The sequence below is a fragment of the Lagenorhynchus albirostris genome, chromosome 2 (assembly GCF_949774975.1).
Source record: "Lagenorhynchus albirostris chromosome 2, mLagAlb1.1, whole genome shotgun sequence".
Taxonomy (NCBI): domain Eukaryota; kingdom Metazoa; phylum Chordata; class Mammalia; order Artiodactyla; family Delphinidae; genus Lagenorhynchus; species Lagenorhynchus albirostris.
The window spans coordinates 164,524,778-164,549,469 of NC_083096.1; the positions used below are offsets into that span (position 1 = coordinate 164,524,778).

General features: G+C 48.5%; 1 protein-coding gene across 1 annotated transcript; it reads right to left on the minus strand.

The window, feature by feature from the left end:
- Positions 1-419: 419 nt before the first annotated feature.
- Positions 420-24,408, minus strand: SMPDL3B (sphingomyelin phosphodiesterase acid like 3B). Its single transcript, XM_060141955.1, has 8 exons — positions 24,348-24,408; positions 13,563-13,854; positions 10,974-11,071; positions 5,800-5,943; positions 4,593-4,765; positions 3,276-3,456; positions 3,063-3,196; positions 420-785 (listed from the first exon to the last, which is right to left on the minus strand). The coding sequence occupies exons 1-8, from the start codon at positions 24,406-24,408 to the stop codon at positions 420-422; spliced, it is 1,449 nt and encodes a 482-aa protein (XP_059997938.1).
- Positions 24,409-24,692: the final 284 nt, after the last annotated feature.

Consider the following 24,692-nt stretch of genomic DNA (forward strand, 5'->3'; position numbering starts at 1 on the left):
CCGATCCCTGACTGAGGGACTTTGCTAAGTTTGCCTCCGAGTCCGGGCCGTGTGCCAGGGGAGACAGAGGGCACTGGATCAACCAGGCGCATCTTCCTGGCAGCTCATTTTACTCGGATTATCCGAATAGGAGGAGGGGGATTCAATAACTGGGCAAGGGAGTTACTTTAAACATGATTTACAAATTAATAACAGAATAACATGCACGACGAGCATTGTGTTTGGGATAAAACATGAAACTTGAAAGAAATGTGCTTCTGGTGGGGCCCTTGGGGCTTCATTTCCTGATCGGCTGTCCCGTCCCAGTTCATTCTGCGGAGGCCGGGGAAAGGGTGGAAAGTCCAGCTCTCGGGGGTGATGCTCTCCCCATTTTACCAGGAGGAAGGCGAGCCAAGCCAATCAGCGGGCGGCGCCCAAGGTCACGGCACAAGCAGCGTGCGCAGGCCCAGCAGCGCCACCAGCAGGAGCGCGAGGCGGGGCGCGGGCGCGACGGCGGGGGCGCGCAGGCAGGCGGCATACCCGTCGAAGGCCACTTCGCGCAGCGCGCACACGTGCTCAGTTTGGCAGGCCTCGTCGCAGGCCAGCGTGTCGTAACTGACCGAGTTGTAGACGTAGTAGCGCTGCAGCGCGTCCTGGTCGCTGGCGATGCGGCCCAGCGCCGCGTGCATAGAGCGGGCGCCTGCGTCGGGCACGCCGTAGGCCCTGGTCACCCGGTACTCGAGCTCCCAGCGCGGTGCCCCCAGCGCGTTCGCCTGGCTCAGGTTCAAGAAGTGGGTCTCCATGTCCTGCAGAGGGGGCGCGCGAGGCGGCCCGGCTGTGAGCAGCTGTCCGCTTCCGCCCCCAATCCTCCACCTTGCTTTTGCCCCCAGATTCTAATAGCTATAATCCTGACCGCTCTTAGTTATTGAGCATTTACTAGTTGCCGGGTATGCTTGGCAGACATCCTCTGATTGAATCTGATGAGGTAACTGTGCTTATTGTCCCCATTTCACAGATGAGGAAACTGAGTCCTAAAGAGGTTAATTCACTTGGCCAGGGTCCCACAGGTGGCTGAGGCAGGATTGGAACCCAGCTTGTTTACCCCATAGCCTGTGCATTTTCTGTTCCAGCAAGCTCCTGGGTACCCAGAAGATTGTCAGTAAATATTTGCAGAAAGACTGGATAAAATGCAATATAAAAGCAGTGGGGTGGAGTGCCCGGCTGAATTGTGCTTTGAAGGGGGCTTGGGCTACACCCAAGAACCTGAGTACTCAGGTGCATTTTCAGGACTAGAATCTGGAAGGGTTTATCTGTGCAACACTTTCCACCTAAATTTGCAGATCTGCTTTAGGTCAGGAGAGGTGGGGTAAGAGGAGCTGCTGTGGATGGATGGCAATCTCTTGCTAGGCACCTTACATTATTTCATTTAGTCTTCCCCGAACCCTGTGGTCTGAGTGCCCGTGTGGACAATGGACCACACTCTTAAAACTCCTCAGACCTCTTCTCCATATACATTCACTCTAGAGTCGAGGACCCAGGTTAACTCATGCAGTTTTAAATGGTTTTAAATGTCCTTTCTCAACACCCAGATTAAATCTCTGTACCCACCACTTTCTGGCACTCCAACATGAATACACAGCTGCCTCTTCCCTCAGCATTTTCACCTGGATGCCACTTAGACATCCCAAAGTTAACAGGAAAGCCAGGCTTCTGGTCTTCCTCCAAAATCTGCTTCTCCTGCAGTGAGCCCGTTTCGGTAAATGGCAACCTCATCCTTCCAGGTGCTCTGGCCAAAGCCTCGGAGCCCTCGTTGCCTCCTCGCGTTCTCTTCCACCCTTCATCCAATCCACCAGCAAATCCTGTCTGCTCTGCCTTCAAAATACATCCAGGATCTGGCTCTCCTCACCACCCACGGGTGCCACCCTGGCCCACACCACCATCACCTCTCAGTGGCTCTGGTCACCTCCTAACTGATCCCCCTGTGTCTGCCCTTGCACCCTACAGCCTGTTCTCCACCCAGCAGAATGGTGGTTTTCTAAAATTCCAGAGTCGTCCTCATGGCCTACATTACCTGACGCCCCATCCGCTCGCGACCTCCACCATGGCCTCGTGGGCCTCCGTGCTCCTCCCCTAACACACCAAGCACATTCCTACCCTGGGCCCCTGGCGTGCTCTTCCTGCCCCGTCCGCAGACGCTCCCACGGCTCACTCCCTGAAGTTACTCAGAATGCAAATGTCACCCTATCAGTGACACTTCCCTGCCCCATCTAACACCACACACATATACATGTACCCCGTAAGTGTTACCACCTGCCTCCTCACCCTGTTTTCTTTTCTCCTTAGCACTTATTTCATGCCACACTTAACTTTATGTGTTTGTTTATTGTCTGTCAGCTCCAGGAGAGCAGTGACTTTTGTTTGCTTATGTATCTCCTGAGCTTAGCACGGGGCCTGGCACATGGCAGAGGCTTAACACGTTCTGTTGAATACATTAAGGAATAATATTTCTTTGTCATTTCAGTAATCACAAGCACATCCCAGGAGGTGTGGGATTGCTCATTGAGTTAGGGGCCTGCTTAGCTGCAGTGTAGTCAGTGTAGAGAAGACCTGGCAGTGGGCCTGAGGTCACACTGTGAGAGACCTTGAATACCAGGCCAAGGAGAGTCACACTGTGAGAGACCTTGAATACCAGGCCAAAGAGATCCAACTTATCTTGGGAGCACTGGGGAGCCACTGAAGGTTTTTGAGCAGGAAAGAGACAAGAAGTGCTTTAGAAAGATTAATCCCCCCCTTAGCTGTACCAGATGAGCTACAGCAGGGCAGTGCTGGAGGCGGGGAGAACAAGTAGGGGGCCTTGACAATGATCCAGGGCAAAGGGCAATTTGGAGAATTGACCTGACTTGGTGGCAGGATTTGGAGGTAGAGCCAGGGTTCTTCTGATCCTGAGCTCTAAAAGGGTGGAAGTAACTTGACCTTCCTGAGTCTCAGGGGTCAGTAGAGGGTGGATCAGCTAGGGAAGGCAGTGGTGTTATCAGGTCCCTCCTCCCTCCTCCTCTGGCCCCAGCAGACCCAAGGCTCCTGACCTGCAGGCTCAGTGTGTCTCGGTCGTATTCAAACAGCCGGATGGCTGGATTGTTGGCTCCGTTGGCCACTCCAGGTAACGTGGTTTTCCATGGGGTGACCCCAGGTGTAAGGAACATGACACTGATGGGGACACCTTTCAAGAGAGAGTGGAGCTGAGAGGCTGGCGAGGGAAAGAGGGCGTTGGTCTGGCCGTGGCCCTCCAGGTTGGGTACCTGCATCATCATAGAACATCCGAAAGCTGTCGGTGTGGTGGTGCCCAAAGAACTGCCCTGCAATGACTCGATGATGCTTCCGGACCACTTTAAGGTACTGCTGGTTGGGGCCCTCCCGGAACCACGCTTTGTTCCGCGTCTTCTCAAAGAACCCAGGGGGCACATGGCCGATAATGTACACCTACGAGGAAGGGGTGCCCAGCAGGGGCTCAGAGACCCCTTCCACAACGCTTCATCTCTACCTCTCACAAGCTGCCCGTCTCCCCAGAGGCAAGCAGATGGGCTCAAAGGTACCTCCTCCCCCACCCCTCTCCCAGGTGATCCGGCATCTCCCTGTGCCCAGAAATGAATGTGCCACATGCTTCCCTCCCGCTGTGCCTTTACCCATCCTATGCCTGCCACCTGGAGCGCCCTTCTCGTTTTCACTTCTGTAAATGCTACTCATGCTTCAAAACCCAGCTCAAAGGATACGTCCTCCTGAAACGTTTCTGATCCTTCAGAGACAAGTCTTCTCTTCTTGGAGAGCTCAGGCACTGTAACCAAACCTTCCCTGCATGGTTGTGTAGCATATGCTGTGTGGTAATGTGTGTTCACGTCTTACATTCCTCAAGTCTCTCAGCTAACAATGCCTGGGCCCTTGGTCCCCGTTGCAAGAGGTAGAATGGGGGGCGGGGGCAGTGGTAGGAAGGGCAGTTAAGAGCATGAGCTTTGGAGCCAAGCTGCAGCTGGACACCAGCTGTGTGTCACCTCTCTGAGCTTCAGTTTTCTCATCAGGAAGGACACCTAACTGGTGGAGATATGAGAGTTAAATGAGATCATCCATGTAAAGCACTTAGCAACGTATCTGATGCATCGTGAGGGCGAAAGCACTGGCCATGAGATCCTGCTGGGATGCGCTGGTCAGACCAGGGACTCAGGCAAATGAGACACAGCGTCAGTCATCGGGGACCTGCTAGCCCGGCAGACTAGACGGACACACCTCAAGGGCAGGGCGGCCCCTTGAGGTCGAGCCCACGGTGCGGCTGCAGCTGGGCTGGCCTTGGATTCTGGAGACTGGGGTTCTAGTCTAGACCCCACCACTTATTGTGTGACTTGAGACTGTCACTGCCCACCAGGAGCCTCACATCTGCAATGGACTCCAGGGTCCCAGCCTCACAGGCTGTTGTGAGGATGGAAGCAGCCCCCTCAGGTGCCAAGCTGATGAAGGACCCTCTGTGATGTGGGCATCTCAAGTGAGTGGGTGAGTCTGTGCTAAAGTGGGGGACTTGTACGGGAAGAGACCCCAGGGAGGGAAGAGGAGGAGTGGGGAGCCCTTACCATTTCCCCAGCTCGGGACGCATTGGTCAGCACATCGTCCAGCCACTGGAACTGCTGGCCAGGGTCGGCCATGCCGGCCGTCTGCTCGTTGTTGCTATAGTACAGATTGGTGTTGAGGACCACGATTCGCCCAGCCGCGCTTGGCCCCGGCAGTTTCTCAGAATAGAAGGCACCTAGGACATCACAGCCAGGAGGAATCTGAAGGGGACTCCAGCCTCCTAACAGACACACCTCTGTCCCCCTCCACTTCACTCCCCCGCCTCCTCCTTCCCTTGCATCCTCCCTTCCCATCTTTCCCATAGGAGTGGCATCGTGGGTAAGACCAAAGGCTCTGGAGCCAGGCTGCCTGGGTTCAAGTCCTGGCTCTATCACTTCTAGCTGTACAACTTGGGAAAGTTCCTTAACCTCTCTATGCCTCAGTTTCCTCCTCCGTATAATGGGAATAACATGGAGGTGTGTTTGCCCCTCCAGACCCACTGTCAACCCTTCTCCACTCAGCTCTCTACCCCAGGAGCTGTGGGTTAAATCCATGGGCTTCTGTGCTGTGAGCTTCTGGTTGGGTTTGACCAGTGGGGAGCCCCAACAGCAAGGGACTGAGGAAAGGAAGGAGAGGAGGTCAGGTCACTTTGCGATACTGTGTCTCCAAACCAGTGATTCTCAATCTGGTGATTTTGTCCCCAAGGGAACACTTGGCAGCGTCCAGAGACTTTTTTGGTTTTCACACCTGGAGGTGTTACTAGCAACTAGTGGATAGAGGCCAGGGATGCTGCTAAGCCCCCTACAATGTACAAGACAGCCCCCCAACAAAGAATTATCCAGCCCCAAATGTCAACAGTGGCAAGGTCGAGAAACCTGGCCTGAACTGAAGGCCACTGCCCCTACCTGGGATTGTTGTAAGGGGTCTAGCAGTGTGCTGAGGGCAGTTCCGGGCACACAGGAAATGCTCAGTGAATATTCTCTTATGATCCTCACTAGTGCTATAGAGTTAAGAACATGGGCGTTGGAATCAGCCCTGGATCCTACTCCCAAGCCTGCCTCCTCCAAGCTGGGTGACCTTGGCCAAGTGACTTGGTATGTTCAAGCCTCAGTCTCCTTATCTGTAAAATGGGGATAAAATCAGTCCCTATTTCATGGGGATGTTGTGAAGATGAAATTAGATCAGACCTTGGCATAAAGTGCTCCTTACAGTAGCAAATGGTGTTAGTACCTTCTTTGAAGAGAGCGATGGATTCGTAACTGAGCCAGGGTCGCCACAGCTCTGCTACCCGATTGTAGATATTGTTGCTTCCAGCCGGGAACTGGTTTTTGGGGTGAAAGTCATGATTTCCCAAAGCTGCATAGACTTTAGTACCTGGGAGGAAAAAGAAATATATAAGAATATATATGCAAAAGTGCTTAGTGGAGTTAGTTTCAGCCCCTGGCTATCAGAGCTAATAGGGAAGCGCTATAGCACAGATAAGGAAAAATACAGAGCCAAGCAGAAAACCACATTACAGAATCTGGCAGAACTTGGCTCAGATCTGGGAAGGAGGAGCAGTGAGTTCTCTAACTCCATCCCAGCAGAAAGTTCCGTGGTCAGAAATGAAGCATGAGATGAGGAGGAGAAAGCTAGATCCAAATAACCTTCAGATCCATGATCAGCCACTTGGTCATTTAGTGTGCCTTGTTCTTGTCAATTCCAGATCCATCTTACTGTCAGGGAAGGGGTCTGCTGCACCCTGGAAGGCCTTGGGAGTTTCACTCATTCATGAATCAACAAATATTTACTGAGCACCTAGTACGTGCAAACGTGTAGACCTGGGCCCCCAGGCCCAGGCCCAGAGGCCTGGCAGTGCAATAGGGTTGATAGGCATTGAGTAATGGCTGTCACAAAAAGGGAAGAGCCACTTGCTGTGGGAGTGTGTAACAGGGGTGGGAGCGGGGGTCAGGAGAGCCTCCCTGAGGATGTGGCCTGTGAATGAACCCAGGAGGGAGAGGGGAGCCTGTCAGACTCATTTCTTCCTTGTGAGTAGCCTCACTCCTGCTTTTATTTTTACGTCTGTGTCTGGCATGTAGTAGTTGCTCAATAAATATTTGAGAGTAAACAAAAACTCCTCTGAGCTCAAGGGAGGGCCTTGCCCTTATATGAGCTTGGCTTACCCCAGGGAGTGAACTTGAACCAATGAGGAAGCCTGGCGCCTCCAATTCCTACTTGAAAAAATGATTCTAACAAACCCTTTACCCTGTATAGCCTACAAGATCTGGAAATGCTAAGCTCTGCCAAAGGAGGAGGCCGTAGAATTCCCATGAGGAATTATTCACAAAGCCAGAAGTCATGGCTGTGACTGCCTGAAAGAAAACCTCACCTCTCTAACATAGATGGAGGCAGCCATAAGAATTCATTTAAGGACTTCCCTGGCGGCGCAGTGGTTAAGAATCCGCCTGCCAATGCAGGGGACATGGGTTCAAGCCCTTGTCTGGGAAGATCCCACATGCCGCGGAGCAACTAGGCCCGTGCACCACAACTACTGAGCCTGCTCTCTAGAGCCCACAAGGCACAACTACTGAGCCTGCATGCCACAACCACTGAAGCCCGCATGCCTAGAGCCCGTGCTCTGCAACAAGAGAAGCCACCGCAATGAGAAGCCTGCGCACTGCCATGAGCCCCACCCCCTCACTGCAACTAGAGAAAGCCTGTGCGCAGCAACGAAGACCCAATGCAGCCAAAAATGAATAAATAAACAACAGAATTAAATACAGCTCTGATATTTATTATAAAAAAAAAAGAATTCATTTAAGAGAAAACACAAATCCCTGGCATCCCCAAGGCAGATGAGAAGGGAGGTTATCTCTCCCGGTTTATAAGCAGATAAGGTGGGAGGTGCCCAGAGACAAAAGAGAAGCCATTTTTGGCCTAAGCCATTTTGGGATCTGAGCCTGGCTACAGTGCTTGCCCTTGAACAGATCTCAGTAACAATGATCTTAAGGGAACAAAAGAACAAACTGCTGTTATCAGGCAAGAGAAGTAACAAGGGCAAAGATAATATAATAAATCAGTTGTAAAGACTCCCAGTTCTGTTTCAATGGTAAAGATTAGCCTGAAGCACTGTCTTGAGCTGTTTGGCAGAATTTAAAGCCCCTCAACCATGAGATCAACTGGAACCTAAGGAATGATGATGCTGACCTTTGCTGACCCTTGTGACTTCAATCAACTAAAGCTCGGACTCTGTCAACCTTTGCCCCAATTCTAAGTTGCATTCTCCTGCTCAAGCCCCTTCATGAATATGCATATATTCTTAGCTTAAAGCTTCCCCAGTTTTGCTGTTCAAGGACACACTGATTTGGAAAGATCCCTGGTTTTCTCCTTACTTGTTGCAAGTAATCAATCCTTCCTTCTCCTGATCTTTGGCTTGGTTGTGTCTTTTGGCTTGACACCCACCAAGAGGCAAACCCAGGTTTGGGGTAACAGGTTTTTGCCACTTCCATGTGTCGGGCACTGTTAGGAGATCCTTACAAGCCTAAGCTCCATGAGGGCATGACCTGGCATCTTGTTCACGGCCACATCCCCTACCCCTAGCGTGCTGTCTCACCCATAGAGGACACTCAAATATTTGTTGACTGACTAAATGAATGTATGGATTACCTTATTTAATCCTCATAACAACCCTTTGGTCAGGTACCATTATTTTCCTCATTTTGCACAGGGAGAACACTGAGTATCCAGAGGATGGCCCAGCTAGAGCGTGGCAGGACCTGAATTGGGACCTGGATCAGTTTGCCTTGCACACCTGTGTTTACCATCGGTGGAAAGACAGGGACCAGTGTTCACAGTGACTCTGATGGGGGGGACACAGGTGCACGTGGCAGGAAGAACTCATGACATGGAACCAAAAGCTCAAATTTCAGTCCCTTCCTCTTCTCCAACAAGTTGCTTCAGCTTATTTATCTCTATGATAGGGAGTGTTCTGCTTGACCTGTGTTGCTACCATTCTCAGATAAGATAATGCCTCATTTCACCTCTTCCAATGTGTTCATATTTTAACATCTCTATAAGTGGGATGTGTCTTACCATTAAGGCCATGAGAAAGTTCTGTGTCATACTTTAATGGACAGCAATTTTTTTTTCTTTTTTTTCTTTTGGCCACGCCATGCAACTTAAAGGATCTTAGTTCCCCAACCAGGGATTGAACCCGCGCCCCCTGCAGTGAAAGATCTGAGTCCTAACCACTGGACCACCAGGGAATTCCCCGGAGAGCATTTTTTTTCTTAGCAATACATAAAATAATGAAACATCTTACAGCCAATGGTATCTTGGATTTAGGAAATTCAATAAATGTGCAAGCATGTTATAAACTGTAAAATCTTATTTACACTTGTATGTTAAGTCATAGTAATAAAGCATTTTCTTATCCATTATTTCACTTTTATTCCTGAAGCCCCATGTGGAGCAGAGAAAAGAGTGCTCAGTGTTGGATCTGAGTTTGAATCCCTCCCTAGGAACTGACTAGCTTTGAGCCATAGGTTCCTTATCTATACACTGGGGGTAATGATACCTATTGTTGCCATGGGGGAGAGTGTCCTGGTTTGAACCTAGTAGCGACTTCTGCTGGAAGATGAACTAGCCCAAGCATATCTGGGTTGGGTTGGGTTGGGTTGAGTTACATAGACTAGAGGCATCAAGGCAACTTCTTTGCACAAACTGATTTACGTTGAGGGAAGGAGGTGTCAGAAATGAGGTTGCCTCGGGGACAGATGTGGGATGGTAACAGCAGCTCGGGGGCCCCTCCTGGAGTGGCAGTAGGAGTGATAGGTAAGAGATGTCCTCAAACCAGGATCTGCATCCTCAACCTTGCCTGTTTCCTTACCCCAAGGCTCACATTTGTCATCAGTAAAAACGTGAGACAGCTCCACTCTCCATGCGTCTCCTGAGTCTCGTTCCTGACAGCGAATGAGCTGAGGCATATAATATTCTTAGAGGAGTGCCTGACACTTAGCCCTTGATACATGGATACATATAGTGGTTCTTGCCGCTGCTATTACTTATTTTTATTATCATTATTTCATATCTGGGTCCTGGGGACCCATGACCAAGACCTTTAGAGGAAGCAGCTGTGCTGGAACCCAAAGGAGATTGGGGGATGGGGGGGGGATCCTAGGAGTCTGCTTTCACAGGTGTCCAGCTGGCGGGCTGAGAGCCTGATTCAGCCCCCAGGACCTTGTGTTTGGCACAGTCTGATTAAAGCCATTTTCAAGGGCCATTAGATGGAGCACCCAGGCTACGTTCTCCCTGTCAAGTCCCGTGGGGCTGCTATCATAATCACTCATAGTCCTGGCCTGCTCTCCCACGCTCTGAAGGCCTTGGATTGCACCACGAAACAGCACTTTGGCTGGAAATCAGCATCTCCCCAAAGTCCCAGCAGCTGGGACGGTTTAAAGGCAGTAGATAGCAATTCCAGAGCCACAGCAGGATGCAAGGGCTGTGTGTGAGCACACGTGAGACTCACCCAGGGAAGATGCCTAAATGTAACAGTAAATGCCTTGAGAAGGGGCTGTGAGTCTGGTGTTAAACTGTCAGGACAGAAGCCAGTGAAATGTCAGGCATTTCCATTATTAAAAAAGAAACAACAGGCTCAAAATGGAGTTACTTGTGCTAAGTCCCAGGTCAGCAAACCAAGTTAGGTATTAAACCAAGTTAATACCTAACCTAACTGAAGTTTCAGCCTCTCCCAAGAATGTGACCTTTAAACAGTCAATCTGGAATTACCTGGTCAGCACTAGTGAGGAAATCTGCCTGATAGACACCACCCCTTCCCCTAAATGAAGGTAACCTTGCCTGAAACAATCCACTTTTTGCTAGAATCTTCCTTTTTCCACCGCCTTCTGTTTATAAAACCTTCCATTCGTACAGCTCCTTGGAGTGCCTTTCTTTTTTTTTTTTCTTTTTTTTCTTTTTGGCCACACTGCACAGGATGCGGAATCTTAGTTCCCCGACCAGGGATCGAACCCACGCCCCATGCAGTGGAAGTGCAGAGTCTTCACCACTGGACCACCAGGGAAGTTCCTGGAGCTCCTTTCTATTTGCTAGATGGGATGTTGCCTGATTTGTGATTGTTGAATACAGCCAAATAGATCTTCAGATTTACTCAGTTGAATTTGGTTTTTTAACACCATTAACAGGATTCTATGTGTATCCACAGGCCGACAAACTCTCATGTTCCTTACAGGGTTGTTGGAAGGTAAGACACAATCGCTGTGAAGTGCCTGGCCCGGGACTTGGCCAGCAGCCATCATTGTCCACGGGTGAAGGTCGTTCCTCTGCATCTTGCTGCCATTGTCGTCCCACTGTGCCAGGCACCGCCTGGGCATCAGGGAGTGCTGTGGGGACCTGGGGCACAGTCTTACCTGGAAAGGCCTCTCTGATGAGCTTGGTCAGGTTCTCCACAATTTGCAGCACGGCCTCCTCTCCCAGGTTCTCGTTGGGCACGTGGGGCGTGTCATCGCTGCAAAACACCGCCGGGCAGCTCGGGAAGTGGCACAAGGAAAAGAAGGGACGGCTCTACCACAAGAAAAGAGACTGCAGAACTGAGCCTCAGACAGCTACTGAAGGGGAATGACCAGGCTGGAGTTGGGAGTCCCGTGGGACAAAGTCCAAACCCAGGCTCTGCCATTGACCGGCTGTGAGTCCCTGGGCTGGTTGTTTAACCTCTCTGAGCTTCTATTAGCTCATCTATAAAATAGGGACAATAATGGTATCTACACACAGAGTATTTATGGGACTTCAATAAAGGGGGAAAAAATATATATAAAATGTAGTAGCTGCTAGGTTGCAGTTAACATGGTCTTGAGAGGGAAGCTCTGGGTTTCCAGTCTCATCTGCAAGCCCCTGGGGAGCTTGGGATGAAGAAGCCATGTCTGAGTTCTGAGTTTCCCCAAGGGTTCTAAGGAGTTTGGAGCTGGCTTCAGAATATAGAATTCAGATCTACTCTGGTAGGTCGAGGACCTACCCCAGGACCATTTAGTCCCCCACGTTTGACAGACCTAAATTCCTGGATCCACCTTAGAAAGATGGGCAAGGAAGTTTGCGGGGTGCTAAGAGCCCTCACAGCTAAAGCCTGAGGACTCTGCTGGACCGACGGGGCGAGGCAGCTGCTGCCCAGAGACTCCCCCGGGAAGTTAATTAGCTGAATCGCCCTGAGACCGCTACTGGCAGCCCACACTGGCTCACTTTGTGCTGGGTACTTTCTGTGTATTGTACCCTTACCCACTAATTTGTTCTTCATAATAACCCTACAACATAGGTTCTATTGTTAGTGCCATTTGACAGGTAAAGGAGCCAAGGCACAGAAAGGTGAAGGATCCTGCCTAATGTGTACACCTAGACAGTGGTGGAGTCAGAGTTTGAACCAGTCAGCCTGGCTCCAGAGTCTGTGCTCACATCCATTACCTCCTAGTGTGACTCTGATTCCCTCATCAGGGCAGTAAGAGGGGCCTTTTAGCCCCGTCCTCCCTGGGGACAGGCCAGGAATACGAAGATAGAACAAAATTCCTTTTTTTTTTCTAGTTTGGAGCATTTAATTCTGTGTGATAGAAAACACATCCAATTTCTACAGGTTATCCCTCAGGGGACTGCAATTCTCCCGGAGAGGTCCAATTTCTTAGAAATTGAAGAATTATGAAGGGTCCTAGAGGTCATCTTGTCCAATGCCATACACCTCTGCAAGTCCCAGAGATTTCCCAGAAAAATCATGCTTCTGTTAAAGGGTCATGAATTTCCCAGAGGGATCAAATCTTTTAGAATGTTACGCATTTCTCCAAGGGCCCCTCCGCAGACAGCAGGAGGCCAGGGTCGTGGCCTAAATCTCACTCTCTCCTTAGATGGATTCCTGAGCCCAGGGAAGCCAGAGCTGCCCGGGCCCCTCCTGAGACACTGTCACATTTCTTAAATGTCCAGCCTTGCCCCTCCCCCTGCTGCCCACATGGTCCATCTGAGGGTCATTCCGATCGCTCCCATGTCACACTGAGGGACAGCTGGGGACGCCATGGGTTTGATCCCGCCTTCCCTACAGAAGTGTCCATAGAGGCTGGAGGAGGATACAAGCAGCCCGAGCTCCTGCCAGCACTCCTCACCCGCTCCCTGGTTCACCGCTTCCTGCAGGAAGTCCTCCCCAATCCCGCCAGAGGGAGTCAGGTGCCCTGGGAAGCTCCCCCATCCACCCGGTGACCCTCTCTCCTCGCTGGGATATAATGGTCAGTGGCCTTGTCTGTGTCGCCCGGGAGACCACGAGCTCCCTGAAGGAGGGTCCAGGTCCCTATCACCTCTGTTCCCCCCGTCTCCTGGGGGTGAGCAGGCTGACCTACCAAGGGAGGGAGGGAAGGAGCGAATGAGTGAAGGAAGGACCTCGAGTGCTGAGGGAACTCAGAGGACTTCCAGCAGCATTCATGGCTGAGCAGCAGGAACGGCATCTCTGTGGCTGAGCTGAAATCACCCCTCAAGCTCTCTGCGCACAGAGTAGCGCTCTGACCAGTGAGGATCCCCAGGGCCAGGCAGCCGGGGTTGGCCTGCAGCTGACCAGGACATTTGGTCCCAATGCTGGCTCACCTTCAGCCCTTCTACCTTCTCCCCTCCCTGTATTTGGATCTCTGGGGCTTGCAGTCCCCAAACCCCGCTGGGAGTGGCACCAGTGTTCAGCGACCCCCACGCCCACCCCCAACTAAAAATCCGGGAGTTCCCCACATGCCCAGACACGCCATGACCGTGTCCCCAGCCTCAGTGAGAGCCATATTCTGCTGAGGCCGTAAGACACAAGATCAAGGGCACAGACCCTGGAATCAGCCAGGCCCAGGCTCCCCTGGACAAGCTTTGAGCTTCAAGTTCATCCTCTCCACAACAGGGCTGGTGAGGACTAAGGGAGATGATGTGGGGAAGGTGCCAGGCAGGCAGGGGGCACAGGCGGTGGCCCGGGGAAGGGTAGCTGTGGTGACGGCTCTCACCCAGTCCAGAGGATGAAATCTGGCTGTGGCTCGATCTCCTTCATGGTGTAGATAGAGGAGTTGATGAGGATCCAGGGAGAATCGCAGAGGTAGTTGCCCCAGGGGCCCGCATTGGGCACCGGCTGGGAGCCAGCGGATGGGCACACCTGGAGGGGGTCTCCAGACACCTCGTAGTCCGGGTCAAGGTGCAGGTCAGAGACGTGCCAGAACTTCCCTGCAGAGGCGCGGAGACCCTGCTCAGTGCAGGTCTCTCCCCGAGCCTGGGTGTGGAGGGAGTCAAGGGAACCCTGGGCTGGGGGAAGGGAGCTTGCACAGGTAAAAGGAAGTTTTCTCCGAACCCAGGGCCTGGTTTTGCCCAGGGAGGCCCTGAGCAGAGCAGAAAACAGGCTTGGCTCTGTCCCTGACCTCTGACCTTTGACAAGGCCCTTTCTATCTCCCCACCTCAGTGTCCCCAGCAGCAGCATGAGAGATGGACTGCGTGACCCTCAAGTTAGTTGTGTTCTTCCTTCTTGGCTCTCACAGCATTTGGCCCATTCCCTCTCATAGTAGCCATCACACTGTTTGCCTGTCACTTTCCCCCATAAGCCCCTTCAGCTTTGCACAGTGCCTGGTGGGCAGCAGGTGCTCAGTCAATGTTTAATTTATTGAACTGAATAAAGATGACAAAAGATTAAATATGTTAAGTACTCATTACAAGTAAAAGAGCATTGTGGAAGCTCATCAGTGAATCCCATGCAGTCAAGAGACGCATTCATTCAACAAACGTTCTTTAGGGCTTCCCTGGTGGCGCAGTGGTTAAGAATCCACCTGCCAGTGCAGGGGACACGGGTTCGAGCCCCGGTCCGGGAAGATCCCACAGGCCGTGGAGCAACTAAGCCCGCGGGCCACAGCTACTGAGCCTGCACTCTAGTGCCCCTGTGCCACAACTACTGAGCCCACGTGCCACAACTACTGAAGCCCGCACGCCTAGAGCCCGTGCTCCACAGCAAGGGAAGCCACCGTAACGAGAGGCCTGTGCACCGCAATGAAGAGTAGCCCCCGCTCGCCGCAATTAAAAAGAAAGCCCTCACACAAGCCATAAATAAATTAATTAATTAATTAAAAAGAAAAAGAAAAGAATGGCAGAGAGAGCCAGAGATCCAGGCAGGGGCTCCACCTCAGGCTGCAGTGTCCTCATTGTGGAGTCTGATCACAGATCCCTCCTCTGCTGCTTTGCCCAACCCCACCCACCCGCTCTCCTCACAGGGCCTCTTTCCTGGCTCCTCTGCCACCTTCCCCAGTCCTCCCCAGGTCATCGCACGGCTGCTTTCTCCTCTTTATTCAGGCCTCAGCTCGAAGGTCACCTCCTCAGAGAAGCCCCCCCGACTACCTTTGCTCAAGTTCCACTTCCTCCCACCCTTGTGGTCACTAGCTATGTGATCCCCCAGTTTTATTTTCTTCAGAGCACTCTCACATATGAACTTATCTTGTTGGCTTGCTTGTCAGCCATCTTCCCCTCCTTTAGTGTCAGTCCCATGAGGGCATAAAGCCTGTCTTGTTCATCCCTGTGTCCTCAGCACACAGAACAGTGCCTGGGATGTGGAAGATGCCCATATAGTTGATGAATGAGCAAGGCTATGGGGAGGATGATTGGACTGGTAAGCACTCAAAGAATGTTAGCCGGGTGCCCTTCACATGCTCATCTCATTTCATCCTTGCAACCATTCTGTGAGGTGGGATTCTTATGCCCATTTCACAGATGAGGAAACTGAGGCTCGAACCCAACCTCTCTGACTGCAAAGCTGAGACACAATGTTGACTCAGAGCCCCCAGAAGGCTTTTATAATACATCTATGTTACCCATAAAAGATGGGAGCCACAGGCTTCTATGGAGTTGGTCACAGAATGTGAGGAATTAAGCTCTAATTATCATGTCATGGAGAAGAGGATGGGCACCTCCTGGAGAGGGTGGCAGGTTATCGGGTTTCTAATCCAGGCTCTCTGGGCAAGCCAGCTGGCCTGAGGGTGTTTGACGTCTGCCCTGCTTGTTGTGAGCATCAAATAAGACAGTGAACAAGAAAGAGCTAGTCCAGAAGACTCTCAACACACCACTGTCCCTGGCAATTACCTCCGGGGCCAGGAGTGAGACTGGGAGGGTGTGGGGAGTTGGGCACTTTAACACTTTATCCTTTGACCAGAGCTTCTCAAACATTACCACGCAGTTGCCTCACCTGGGGAATCTCATGAAAATTAAGATGCTTTCTATATTCATACTGCTTGGATATTTTACAGTAAGAAAGTATTCATATAATCTTTGAGTTTTAAGAAAAGGTATACCAATCTTAGCTGTCATTGTTATTCATTAATTATTAAGACTATGAATAAATTTAGCATCAGATCCAGTGAGAAGTTGAGGGCACAGACCTGGGTTGGAATTCCAGCTCCAGTGCCCACTAGCTGGGTGAACTTACTCTGTGCCTGTTTCCTCATCTGTAAAATGGGGACAACAGCGCCCCCCAGCTTTTATGGTTATTGTGAGGTTTAAAATGAGAATATGAGAATATGCATAAGCACTCAGCAAAGTCAAGCAGCAGTTACTTTGAATTTGGTCCCTGGGGTGTCCTGAAAGTCCCCTTTCACCATGGAAGGGAGAAGGGACCAGGGGAGTGGCTGTGTCCTTCCCCTGCCTGCCCCAGCGTCCCCTCAGCTGCTGTCCTCTGCAGGAAAGTGCAGGTCTGGGGCCAGGACATTTGAAACAGAACAATGTGAAAACAGATCCTGTCTCCTCCTGGCTGGTCCTCCTTGAGTGGAGGACCAGTGGCACAGCACACCCTCTAGTTTTAATTCTGAGAGCTCAGCTCTGCTCCCTGTGCCTGGGCAGGCAAAAGTCTCCTGGTCCTCCTCCTTCTTCACCAAAGGAGTCATCAGGCCCACCTTGTACACTGGGGACAACAGATACAGGGCCCAGGGCCTAATAGTTTTGTAAGACTCATGGAAATGTCTGAGGCCTGAAAAAGAGTGCATTGCTTCCGAAGTTCAGAAAAAAACAAAAAAAAACTATGGTATCGAAACCAACAATCCATTTCAAATGCAATATTAAAAATCATATATATATATACAAAATCATAGATAATGTGAGATACTTCTACAATGATTCATGATGGGGTGGAGGAGACTTGCAAAAATCATTCCTAAAGTCTAATAAGGTCTTTTTTTAAAATTAATTTATTTAATTTATTTATTTTTGACTGCATTGGGTCTTCGTTGCTGCACACAGGCTTTCTCTAGTTGCGGTGAGTGGGGGCTACTCTTCGTTGCATTGTGCAGGTTTCTCATTGCAGTGGCTTCTCTTGTTGCAGAGAATGGGCTCTAGGCTCACGGGCTCAGTAGTTGTGACTTGCTGGCTCTAGAATCCCCACGGTTTTATGCAAAGCAGGGATGACTGCTATCTGATTTGGTGTCTCAAAGGTCTGCACTCCAGGAAGAGACTCGGATTCTGAAAAATCTTACAGGTGCTGTGGAATTCTTTTTAAATTTAATTCCATTTTTAGATTATAGACGTATACATTCCCGAAAGTTTGGAGAAAAGAGAAAAAGAAAATAGTACCTATAAAACCCACCATCCCAAGAGGACCCATCAAAGGGCATGACGGATAAAGTGGCTGAGTACAAACTTGGTCTTGCCACTTCCCAGCTGCGGGATCTTGGGCGGGTGTTGTGTCCCCTCTGAGTCTCATTTTCCTCATCTGCAAAATGGATATAATGGTAATAGTACCTACTTTATAGGGACTATAAAAATCAAAGGAGGTCTTTTCATTTCATTTTTCAAATAGGTTTTAAAGGGACAACATATGTCAAGCACCAAGCACAAGCATGGCATATCGTAAGTGCTCAGAAAATAAATGTTAGCACTTCTTGGCTATTTTCCTTACTGTTGTTTGTGTGATTTTATTTATTTAATTTATTTATTTATCTATTTATTTATTTGGTTGCACTGGGTCTTAGTTGCGGCTCACTGGCTCCTTAGTTGCAGCATGTGGTCTCCTTAGTTGTGGCACATAGGCTCCTTAGTTGTGGCATGTGCATTCTTAGTTGCGGCATGTGAACTCTTAGTTGTGGCATGTGGGGTCTAGTTCCCTGACCAGGGATCAAACCTGGGCCCCCTGAATTGGGAGCATGGAGTCTTATCTACTGTGCCACCAGGGAAGTCCCTCTTTGTGTGTTTTTATATAACATTATTTTATAAACAGATTGAAGATGTACAGCCGGGGTTCATGTCCAGACTCAGACACTTACCTAGATGTGTGACCTTGAGTGAGTTATTTAACTTCTCTAAGGCTCAGTTTCCTTGCTGATAATCCCTACTTCACAAGGCTGTTGTGAGGATATCATGTAAAAATTTTAGCAGTGCCTGCCACATAGTAAGTACTTAATAAATGTTACTTAATATTTTCAATTTATGGTATTATCTTGAAACTTTTCTGTCTGGTGGTTTTACCATAATCTATTCAGCTATTCTATTGCTGTTAGCATTTTCCGTTATTATAAACAACACTGCAATAAACGTCTTAGTGCTTTGGTTGCAGGGGAGATTCTTTTTAACCACTAAGACCCTGGGCTTGGGAAGGTGGTGCCTGCTGGCATTTGGATTTCTAAGAAAACATATTAAAAAGTGAAAGAGTGAGGGGGTGGAGATACTTTCAATCATTCCTAAGTCTCCAGTCAGACTGGCAGGTCCCTGAGTCCCCCAGAGGGGAACAGGGTCTCTGTGTCCAAGTAGATGGAGGACGGCCACTCTTGACCTTCTCCCAAGCAGTCACCCTCCCAGGGAATGACACACCCTCCCAGGGCATGTCCCAAATCAAACCGCCCTCCCCTCCTCCCACATCTTAGCAAATGACAACCTCGTCCTTCCAGCTGCTGATACAAAAACCTTGGAGTCACCTCTGAGTCTTCCTTCTCTCACACCCTCCGTCAGCAAGTCTTTTTTTTTTATTATTTTATTTATTTTTGGTTGCGTTGGTTCTTCGTTGCTACACACAAGCTTTCTCTAGTTGTGGCGAGCGGGGGCTACTCTTTGTTGCGGTGCCCGGGCTTCTCATGTTGCAGAACACGGGCTCAAGGCACACGGGCTTCAGTAGTTGTGGCACTTGGGCTCAGTAGCTGTGGCTCATAGGTGCTAGAGCGCAGGCTCAGTAGTTGTGGCTCACGGGCTTAGTTGCTCCACGGCATGTGGGATCTTCCTGGACCAGGGCTCGAACCCATGTCCCCGGCATTGGCAGGTGGATTCTTAACCACTGCGCCACCAGGGAAGTCCTGTCAGCAAGTCTTGTCCTGAGTCAGACCATCTCCCAGCAACCCTCCTCTCCCTGGATGATGGCAGTAGCCTCGTCACTGGTTTTGCTCTTTCTCCTTTACCAGGATGAGCAGTCATCCCAGTTTGCCCAGGACTGAGGGACTGCCAAGGCCGCCCAACTTTAAGTGCTAAAACCAGGAAAGTCTCAGGCAAACTGAGATAACTTGCTCACCCTACCTTTACCCCATCACAGGCGCTTCTCCATACAATAGCCCAAGGGTCCTTTTAAACTCACACAAGTCAGATCACACCACAGTTCTGTCCCAAACCCTCTAAGGATGTCCCATTTCACTCTGAGTTCTTAAAATTGTCTATAGGTTTGTACATGAGCTGCCACCAGCCCCACCCCCACCTCTGTAACCCCTGACACCCCTCCCCACACCCTCCCCATCCTCTCTGCTCCAGCCAGCTGGCCTCAGGCTCTCTCTCACACACATCGCCTGTGCGTCCCGCTCAGGGCCCGTGCACTTTCCATCCTATCCTGATGGAATGTTCTTCTCCTGGACGTCCACATGGTTCTCTCCTTTGCTGCCTTGAATCTCTGATCAAATGTCACTTTATTCGACAGCTCTTCTCTGGCTATCCCTTAAGTATCTCCCCCTGCCATCCCCTCCACTCCTTTATTCTGCTTTATTATTCTCCATAACACTTGTTATTTCCTGGAATATGTATTTCTTTGTTCATGTGTCTTTCAGAGGTTTCTCCGGAGGTGAAGGAATGCTTCACCAGGTCTGGGACTTTTGTTTATTTCTGCCGTGTCCCTGGTTCCTAGAATAGTGCATGACATATTTTTTGGTTTAAAATCATTCTTTTATTGCCCAGGACATTCTTTTTCTTGTGTCTTGATTTATTGTTGTTTGTTTGCTTGTTTGTTTTGTTTTCTTTTTTAATAACTATAAATTCAAGCTTAGGAAAGCTTGTCTTTTTCTTGAAAAACAACAAATTTTTTGTTTTTTTTTTTAAATTTATCATTTAGTTATTTATTTATTGGCTGCGTCAGTTCTTAGTTGAGGTATGCGGGATCTTTGGTTGCGGCGCACAGGCTTCTCTCTAGTTGTGGCGTGCAGTTTTTTCTTTCTCTAATTGTGGCAGGCAGGCTCCAGGGCACATGGGCTCTGTAGTTTGCTGCACGCGGGCTTCTGTAGTTGAGGCGCGGGAGCTCAATAGTTGTGGCGCGCGGGTTTAGTTGCCCTGCAGCATGTGGGGTCTTAGTTCCCTGACCAGGGATCAAACCTGCATTCCCTGCATTGGAAGGCGGATTCTTTACCACTGGACCACCAGGGAAGTCCCAAACAATGAAGTTTTTATATCATTTGCTAACCTGATCTCGTTATTTTTTGTTTTTAACATCTTTATTGGCATATAATTGCTTTACAATGTTGTGTTAGTTGCTGCTGTATAACAAAGTGAATCAGCTATATGTGTACATATATCTCCATACCCCCTCCCTCTTGTGTCTCCCTCCCACCCTCCCTATCCCACCCCACTAGGTGGTCACAAAGCACAGAGCTGATCTCCCTGTGCTATGCGGCTGCTTCCCACTAGCTATCTATTTTACATTTGGTAGTGTATGTATGTCCACGCCACTCTGTCACTTCATCCCAGCTTACCTTTCCCCCTCCCCATGTCCACAAGTCCATTCTCTACATCTGCGTCCTTATTCCTGTCCTGCTCCTAGGTTCTTCAGAACCTTTTTTTTTTCTTTTAGATTCCATATATATGTGTTAGCATATGGTATTTTTTTTCTCCTTCTGACTTACTTTACTCTGTATAATAGTCTCTAGGTCCATCCACCTCACCACAAATAACTCGATTTTGTTTCTTTTCATGGCTGAGTAATATTCCATTGTATATATGTGCCACATCTTCTTTATCCATTCATCTGTCGATGGATTCTTAGGTTGCTTCCACATCCTGGCTATTGTAAGTAGTGCTGCAATGAACATTGTGGTACCTCTCTCTCTCTCTCTTTTTTTTTTTTCTGCAGTACGCAGGCCTCTCACTATTGTGGCCTCTCCCTTTGTGGAGCACAGGCTCCGGACGCGCAGGCCCAGAGGCCATGGCCCACGGGCCCAGCCGCTCTGCGGCACGTGGGATCCTCCTGGACCGGGGCACGAACCTGCATCCCCTGCATCGGTAGGCGGACCCCCAACCACTACGCCACCAGGGAAGTCCCAATCTCTTTTTGAATTATGGTTTTCTCAGGATATATGCCCAGTAGTGGGATTGCTGGGTCATATGGTAGTTCTATTTTTAGTTTTTTGAGGAACCTCCATACTGTTCTCCATAGTGGCTGTATTAATTTACATTCCCACCAACAATGCAAGAGGGTTCCCTTTTCTCCACACCTTCTCCAGCACTTCTTGTTTTTAGATTTTTTGATGATGCCCATTCTGACCAGTGTGAGTTGATACGTCATTGTGGTTTTGACTTGCATTTCTCTAATGATTAGTGATGTTGAGCATCTTTTCATGTGTTTGTTGGCAACCTGTATATCTTCTTTGGAGAAATGTCTATTTAGGTCTTCTGCCCATTTTTGAATTGGATTGTTTGTTCTTTGAATATTGAGCTGCATGAGCTGCTTGTATATTTTGGAGATTAATCCTTAGTCAGTTCCTTTGTTTGCAAATATTTTCTCCCATTCTGAGGGTTGTCTTTTCGGCTTGTTTATGGTTTCTTATGCTGTGCAAAAGCTTTGAAGTTTCATTAGGTCCCATATGTTTATTTTTGTTTTTATTTACATTTCTCAAGGAGGGGGGTCAAAAAGGATCTTGCTGTGATTTATGTCATAGAGTGTTCTGCCTATGTTTTCCTCTAAGAGTTTTATAGTGTCTGACCTTACATTTAGGTCTTTAATCCATTTTCAGTTTATTTTTGTGTATGGTGTTAGGGAGTGTTCTAATTTCACTTTTACATGAAGCAGTCCACTTTTCCCGGCACCGCTTATTGAAGAGGCTGTCTTTTCTCCATCATATATTCTTGCCTCTTTTGTCAAAGATAAGGTGACCATATGTGTGTGGGTTTATCTCTGGGCTTTCTATCCTGTTCCATTGATCTATATTTCTGTTTTTGTGCCAGTACCATACTGTCTTGATCACTGTAGCTTTGTAGTATGGTCTCAAGTCAGGGAGTCTGATTCCTCCAGCTCCGTTTTTCTTTCTCAAGATTGCTTTGGCTATTTGGGATCTTTTGTGTTTCCATACAAATTGTGAAATTTTTTGTTCTAGTTCTGTGAAAATTGCCGTTGGTAGTTTGATAGTGATTGCATTGAATCTGTAAATTGCTTTGGGTAGTATAGTCATTTTCACAATGTTGATTCTTCCAATCCAAGAACATGGTATATCTCTCCATCTGTTTGTATCATCTTTAATTTCTTTCATCAGTATCTTATAGTTTTCTGCATACAGGTCTTTTGTCTCCTTGAGTAAGTTTATTCCTAGGTATTTTATTCTTTTTGTTGCAATGGTAAATGGGAGTGTTTCCTTAATTTCTCTTTCAGATTTTTTATCATTAGTATATAGGAATGCAAGAGATTGTGCATTAATTTTGTATCCTGCTACTTTACCACATTCATTGATTAGCTCTAATAGTTTTCTTGTAGCATATTTAGGATTCTCTATGTATAGTATCATGTCATCTGCAAATAGTGACAGTTTTACTTCTTCTTTTCTGATTTGGATTCCTTTTATTTCTTTTTCTTCTCTGATTGCTGTGGCTAAAAATTCCAAACTATGTTGAATAATAGTGGTGAGAGTGGGCAACCTTGTCTTGTTCCTGATTTTAGAGGAAATGGTTTCAGTTTTTCACCATTGAGAAGGATGTTGGATGTGGGTTTGTCATATATGACCTTTATTATATTGAGGTAAGTTCCCTCTATCCTACCTTCTGGAGGGTTTTTATCATAAATAGGTGTTGAATTTTGTCGAAAGCTTTTTCTGCATCTATTCAGATGATCATATGGTTTTTCTCCTTCAGTTTGTTAATATGGTTTAACACATTGATCGTTTTGCGTATAGTGAAGAATCCTTGCATCCCTGGGATAAATCCCACTTGATCATGGTGTATGATCCTTTTAATGTGCTGTTGGATTCTGTTTGCTAGTATTTTGTTGAGGATTTTTGCATCTATGTTCATCAGTGATACTGCCCTGTAGTTTTCTTTTTTGTGTGGCATCTTTGTCTGTTTTTGGTATCAGGGTGATGGTGGCCTCATAGAATGAGTTTGGGAGTGTTTCTCCCTCTGCTATATTTTGGAAGAGTTTGAGAAGGATAGGTGTTAGCTCTTCTCTAAATGTTTGATAGAACTCGCCTGTGAAGCCATCTGGTCCTGGGCTTTTGTTTATTGGAAGATTTTTAATCACAGTTTCAATTTCAGTGCTTGTGATTGGTCTTTTAATATTTTCTATTTCTTCCTGGTTCAGTCTTGGAAGGTTGTGTTTTTCTAAGAATTTGTCCATTTTTTCCAGGTTGTCCATTTTATTGACATATAGTTGCTTGTAGTAATCTCTCATGATCCTTTGTATTTCTGCAGTGTCAGTTGTTACTTCTCCTTTTTCATTTCTAATTCTATTGATTTGAGTCTTCTCCTTTTTTTTCTTGATGAGTCTGGCTAACTGATTTTGTTTTAAGAGAGAGATAGGAGTTATCTTGCAAGGGTAAAGTTTATACCATGAACGATGTAGGTCAAAGTCTGGTGGTATTAAGACCTACATTGTTGCCAAAATTATAATCTGCCGGTGGCATTTGCAGAAAAGAAGCCCTTGCAAATTTCTAAACAAGAGTAAACTCTGTTAGGAAATTCTAAAGTGTTTTACAGGTCAAAAAGGGAATGAGGGGACTTCCCTGGTGGTGCAGTGGTTAAGACTCTGCACTCCCAATGCAGGGGGCCTGGGGTTCGACCCCTGGTCAGAGAACTAGATCCCACATGCATGCTGCAACTAAGAGTTCGCATGCCACAACTAAGGAGCCAGCATGCTGCAACAAAGGAAGCCTGAGAGCTGCAACTAAGGAGCCCACCTGCCACAACTAAGACCCAGCATAAATAAATAAATAAATATTTTTTCTAAAAAAAAAGGGAATGAGGTTAGTAAAATGCCTCAACACAGTTTGAATAAAATACTAGATTTGAGAGCTACTCAACCAATATTTTTTGAATGAATTCTTGAACCTTCCTGCCGCCTTCTACCTCTACCAGCTGGCTGGCTCTTACGTACCCACACCTCTGAACAATGTCAATGTCCCTCCTGTGGCCAGTTGTCACCCCCACTTAAAATCTCAGGCTCAAACAGCACCTCCACCACCCACTAACTCTCTCACCCAGTCTCCCCAGCCTAGCTCCCTGCCTTGCTAGTTTTATCAGCATTTTCAGCTTTCTGTGAACAGTTTCCAGCAGCCCTAGACCCTGAGTTCATAGTACCAAACAGAGAGATCACAGGCATTCTCAGTGCCTACCTTGTGCAGCCTTGGTGACTCCCCAGTGGGCCAGGAAAATCAGCAGCTCGGGCAGCCTCATCCTGGGGACACGTCTCATGGGAGCCATTGGGTTCTCCCGGAGCAAGTGTTCAAGCCACAGGCTTCCCAACTAGGTGTTGGTGGCCACGTGCCAGAGCAGAATTCCTGTCCTGCCGCTGAGTGTCCCAGACACTGGAGGCCTTTGTCTCCTCTGGCTTTTCTTCCTTTGCCCGGCAGGGTGTGAGCAGGGTTTGCCCAAAGAGCTGTACCTGCCAGGACTTTGGACTCTCAAGTAGGAAGCAGCACCAGTCCTGCCAGTTCCTCAAAGAATGTTGGTACAGCCAG

What these genes read in the sequence shown, in the direction of transcription:
- SMPDL3B (XM_060141955.1), bottom strand. Translation starts at nt 24,408, where the DNA reads ATGAGGCTGCCCGAGCTGCTGATTTTCCTGGCCCACTGGGGAGTCACC. An exon ending in AGTCACCAAGGCTGCACAAG is followed by an intron (nt 13,855 to 24,347) that starts GTAGGCACTGAG and finishes CCCTTCCCCCAG; the next exon opens with CCCAGGGTTCCCTTGACTCC. An exon ending in GATGTTCTATGATGATGCAG is followed by an intron (nt 3,197 to 3,275) that starts GTACCCAACCTG and finishes CTCTCTTGAAAG; the next exon opens with GTGTCCCCATCAGTGTCATG.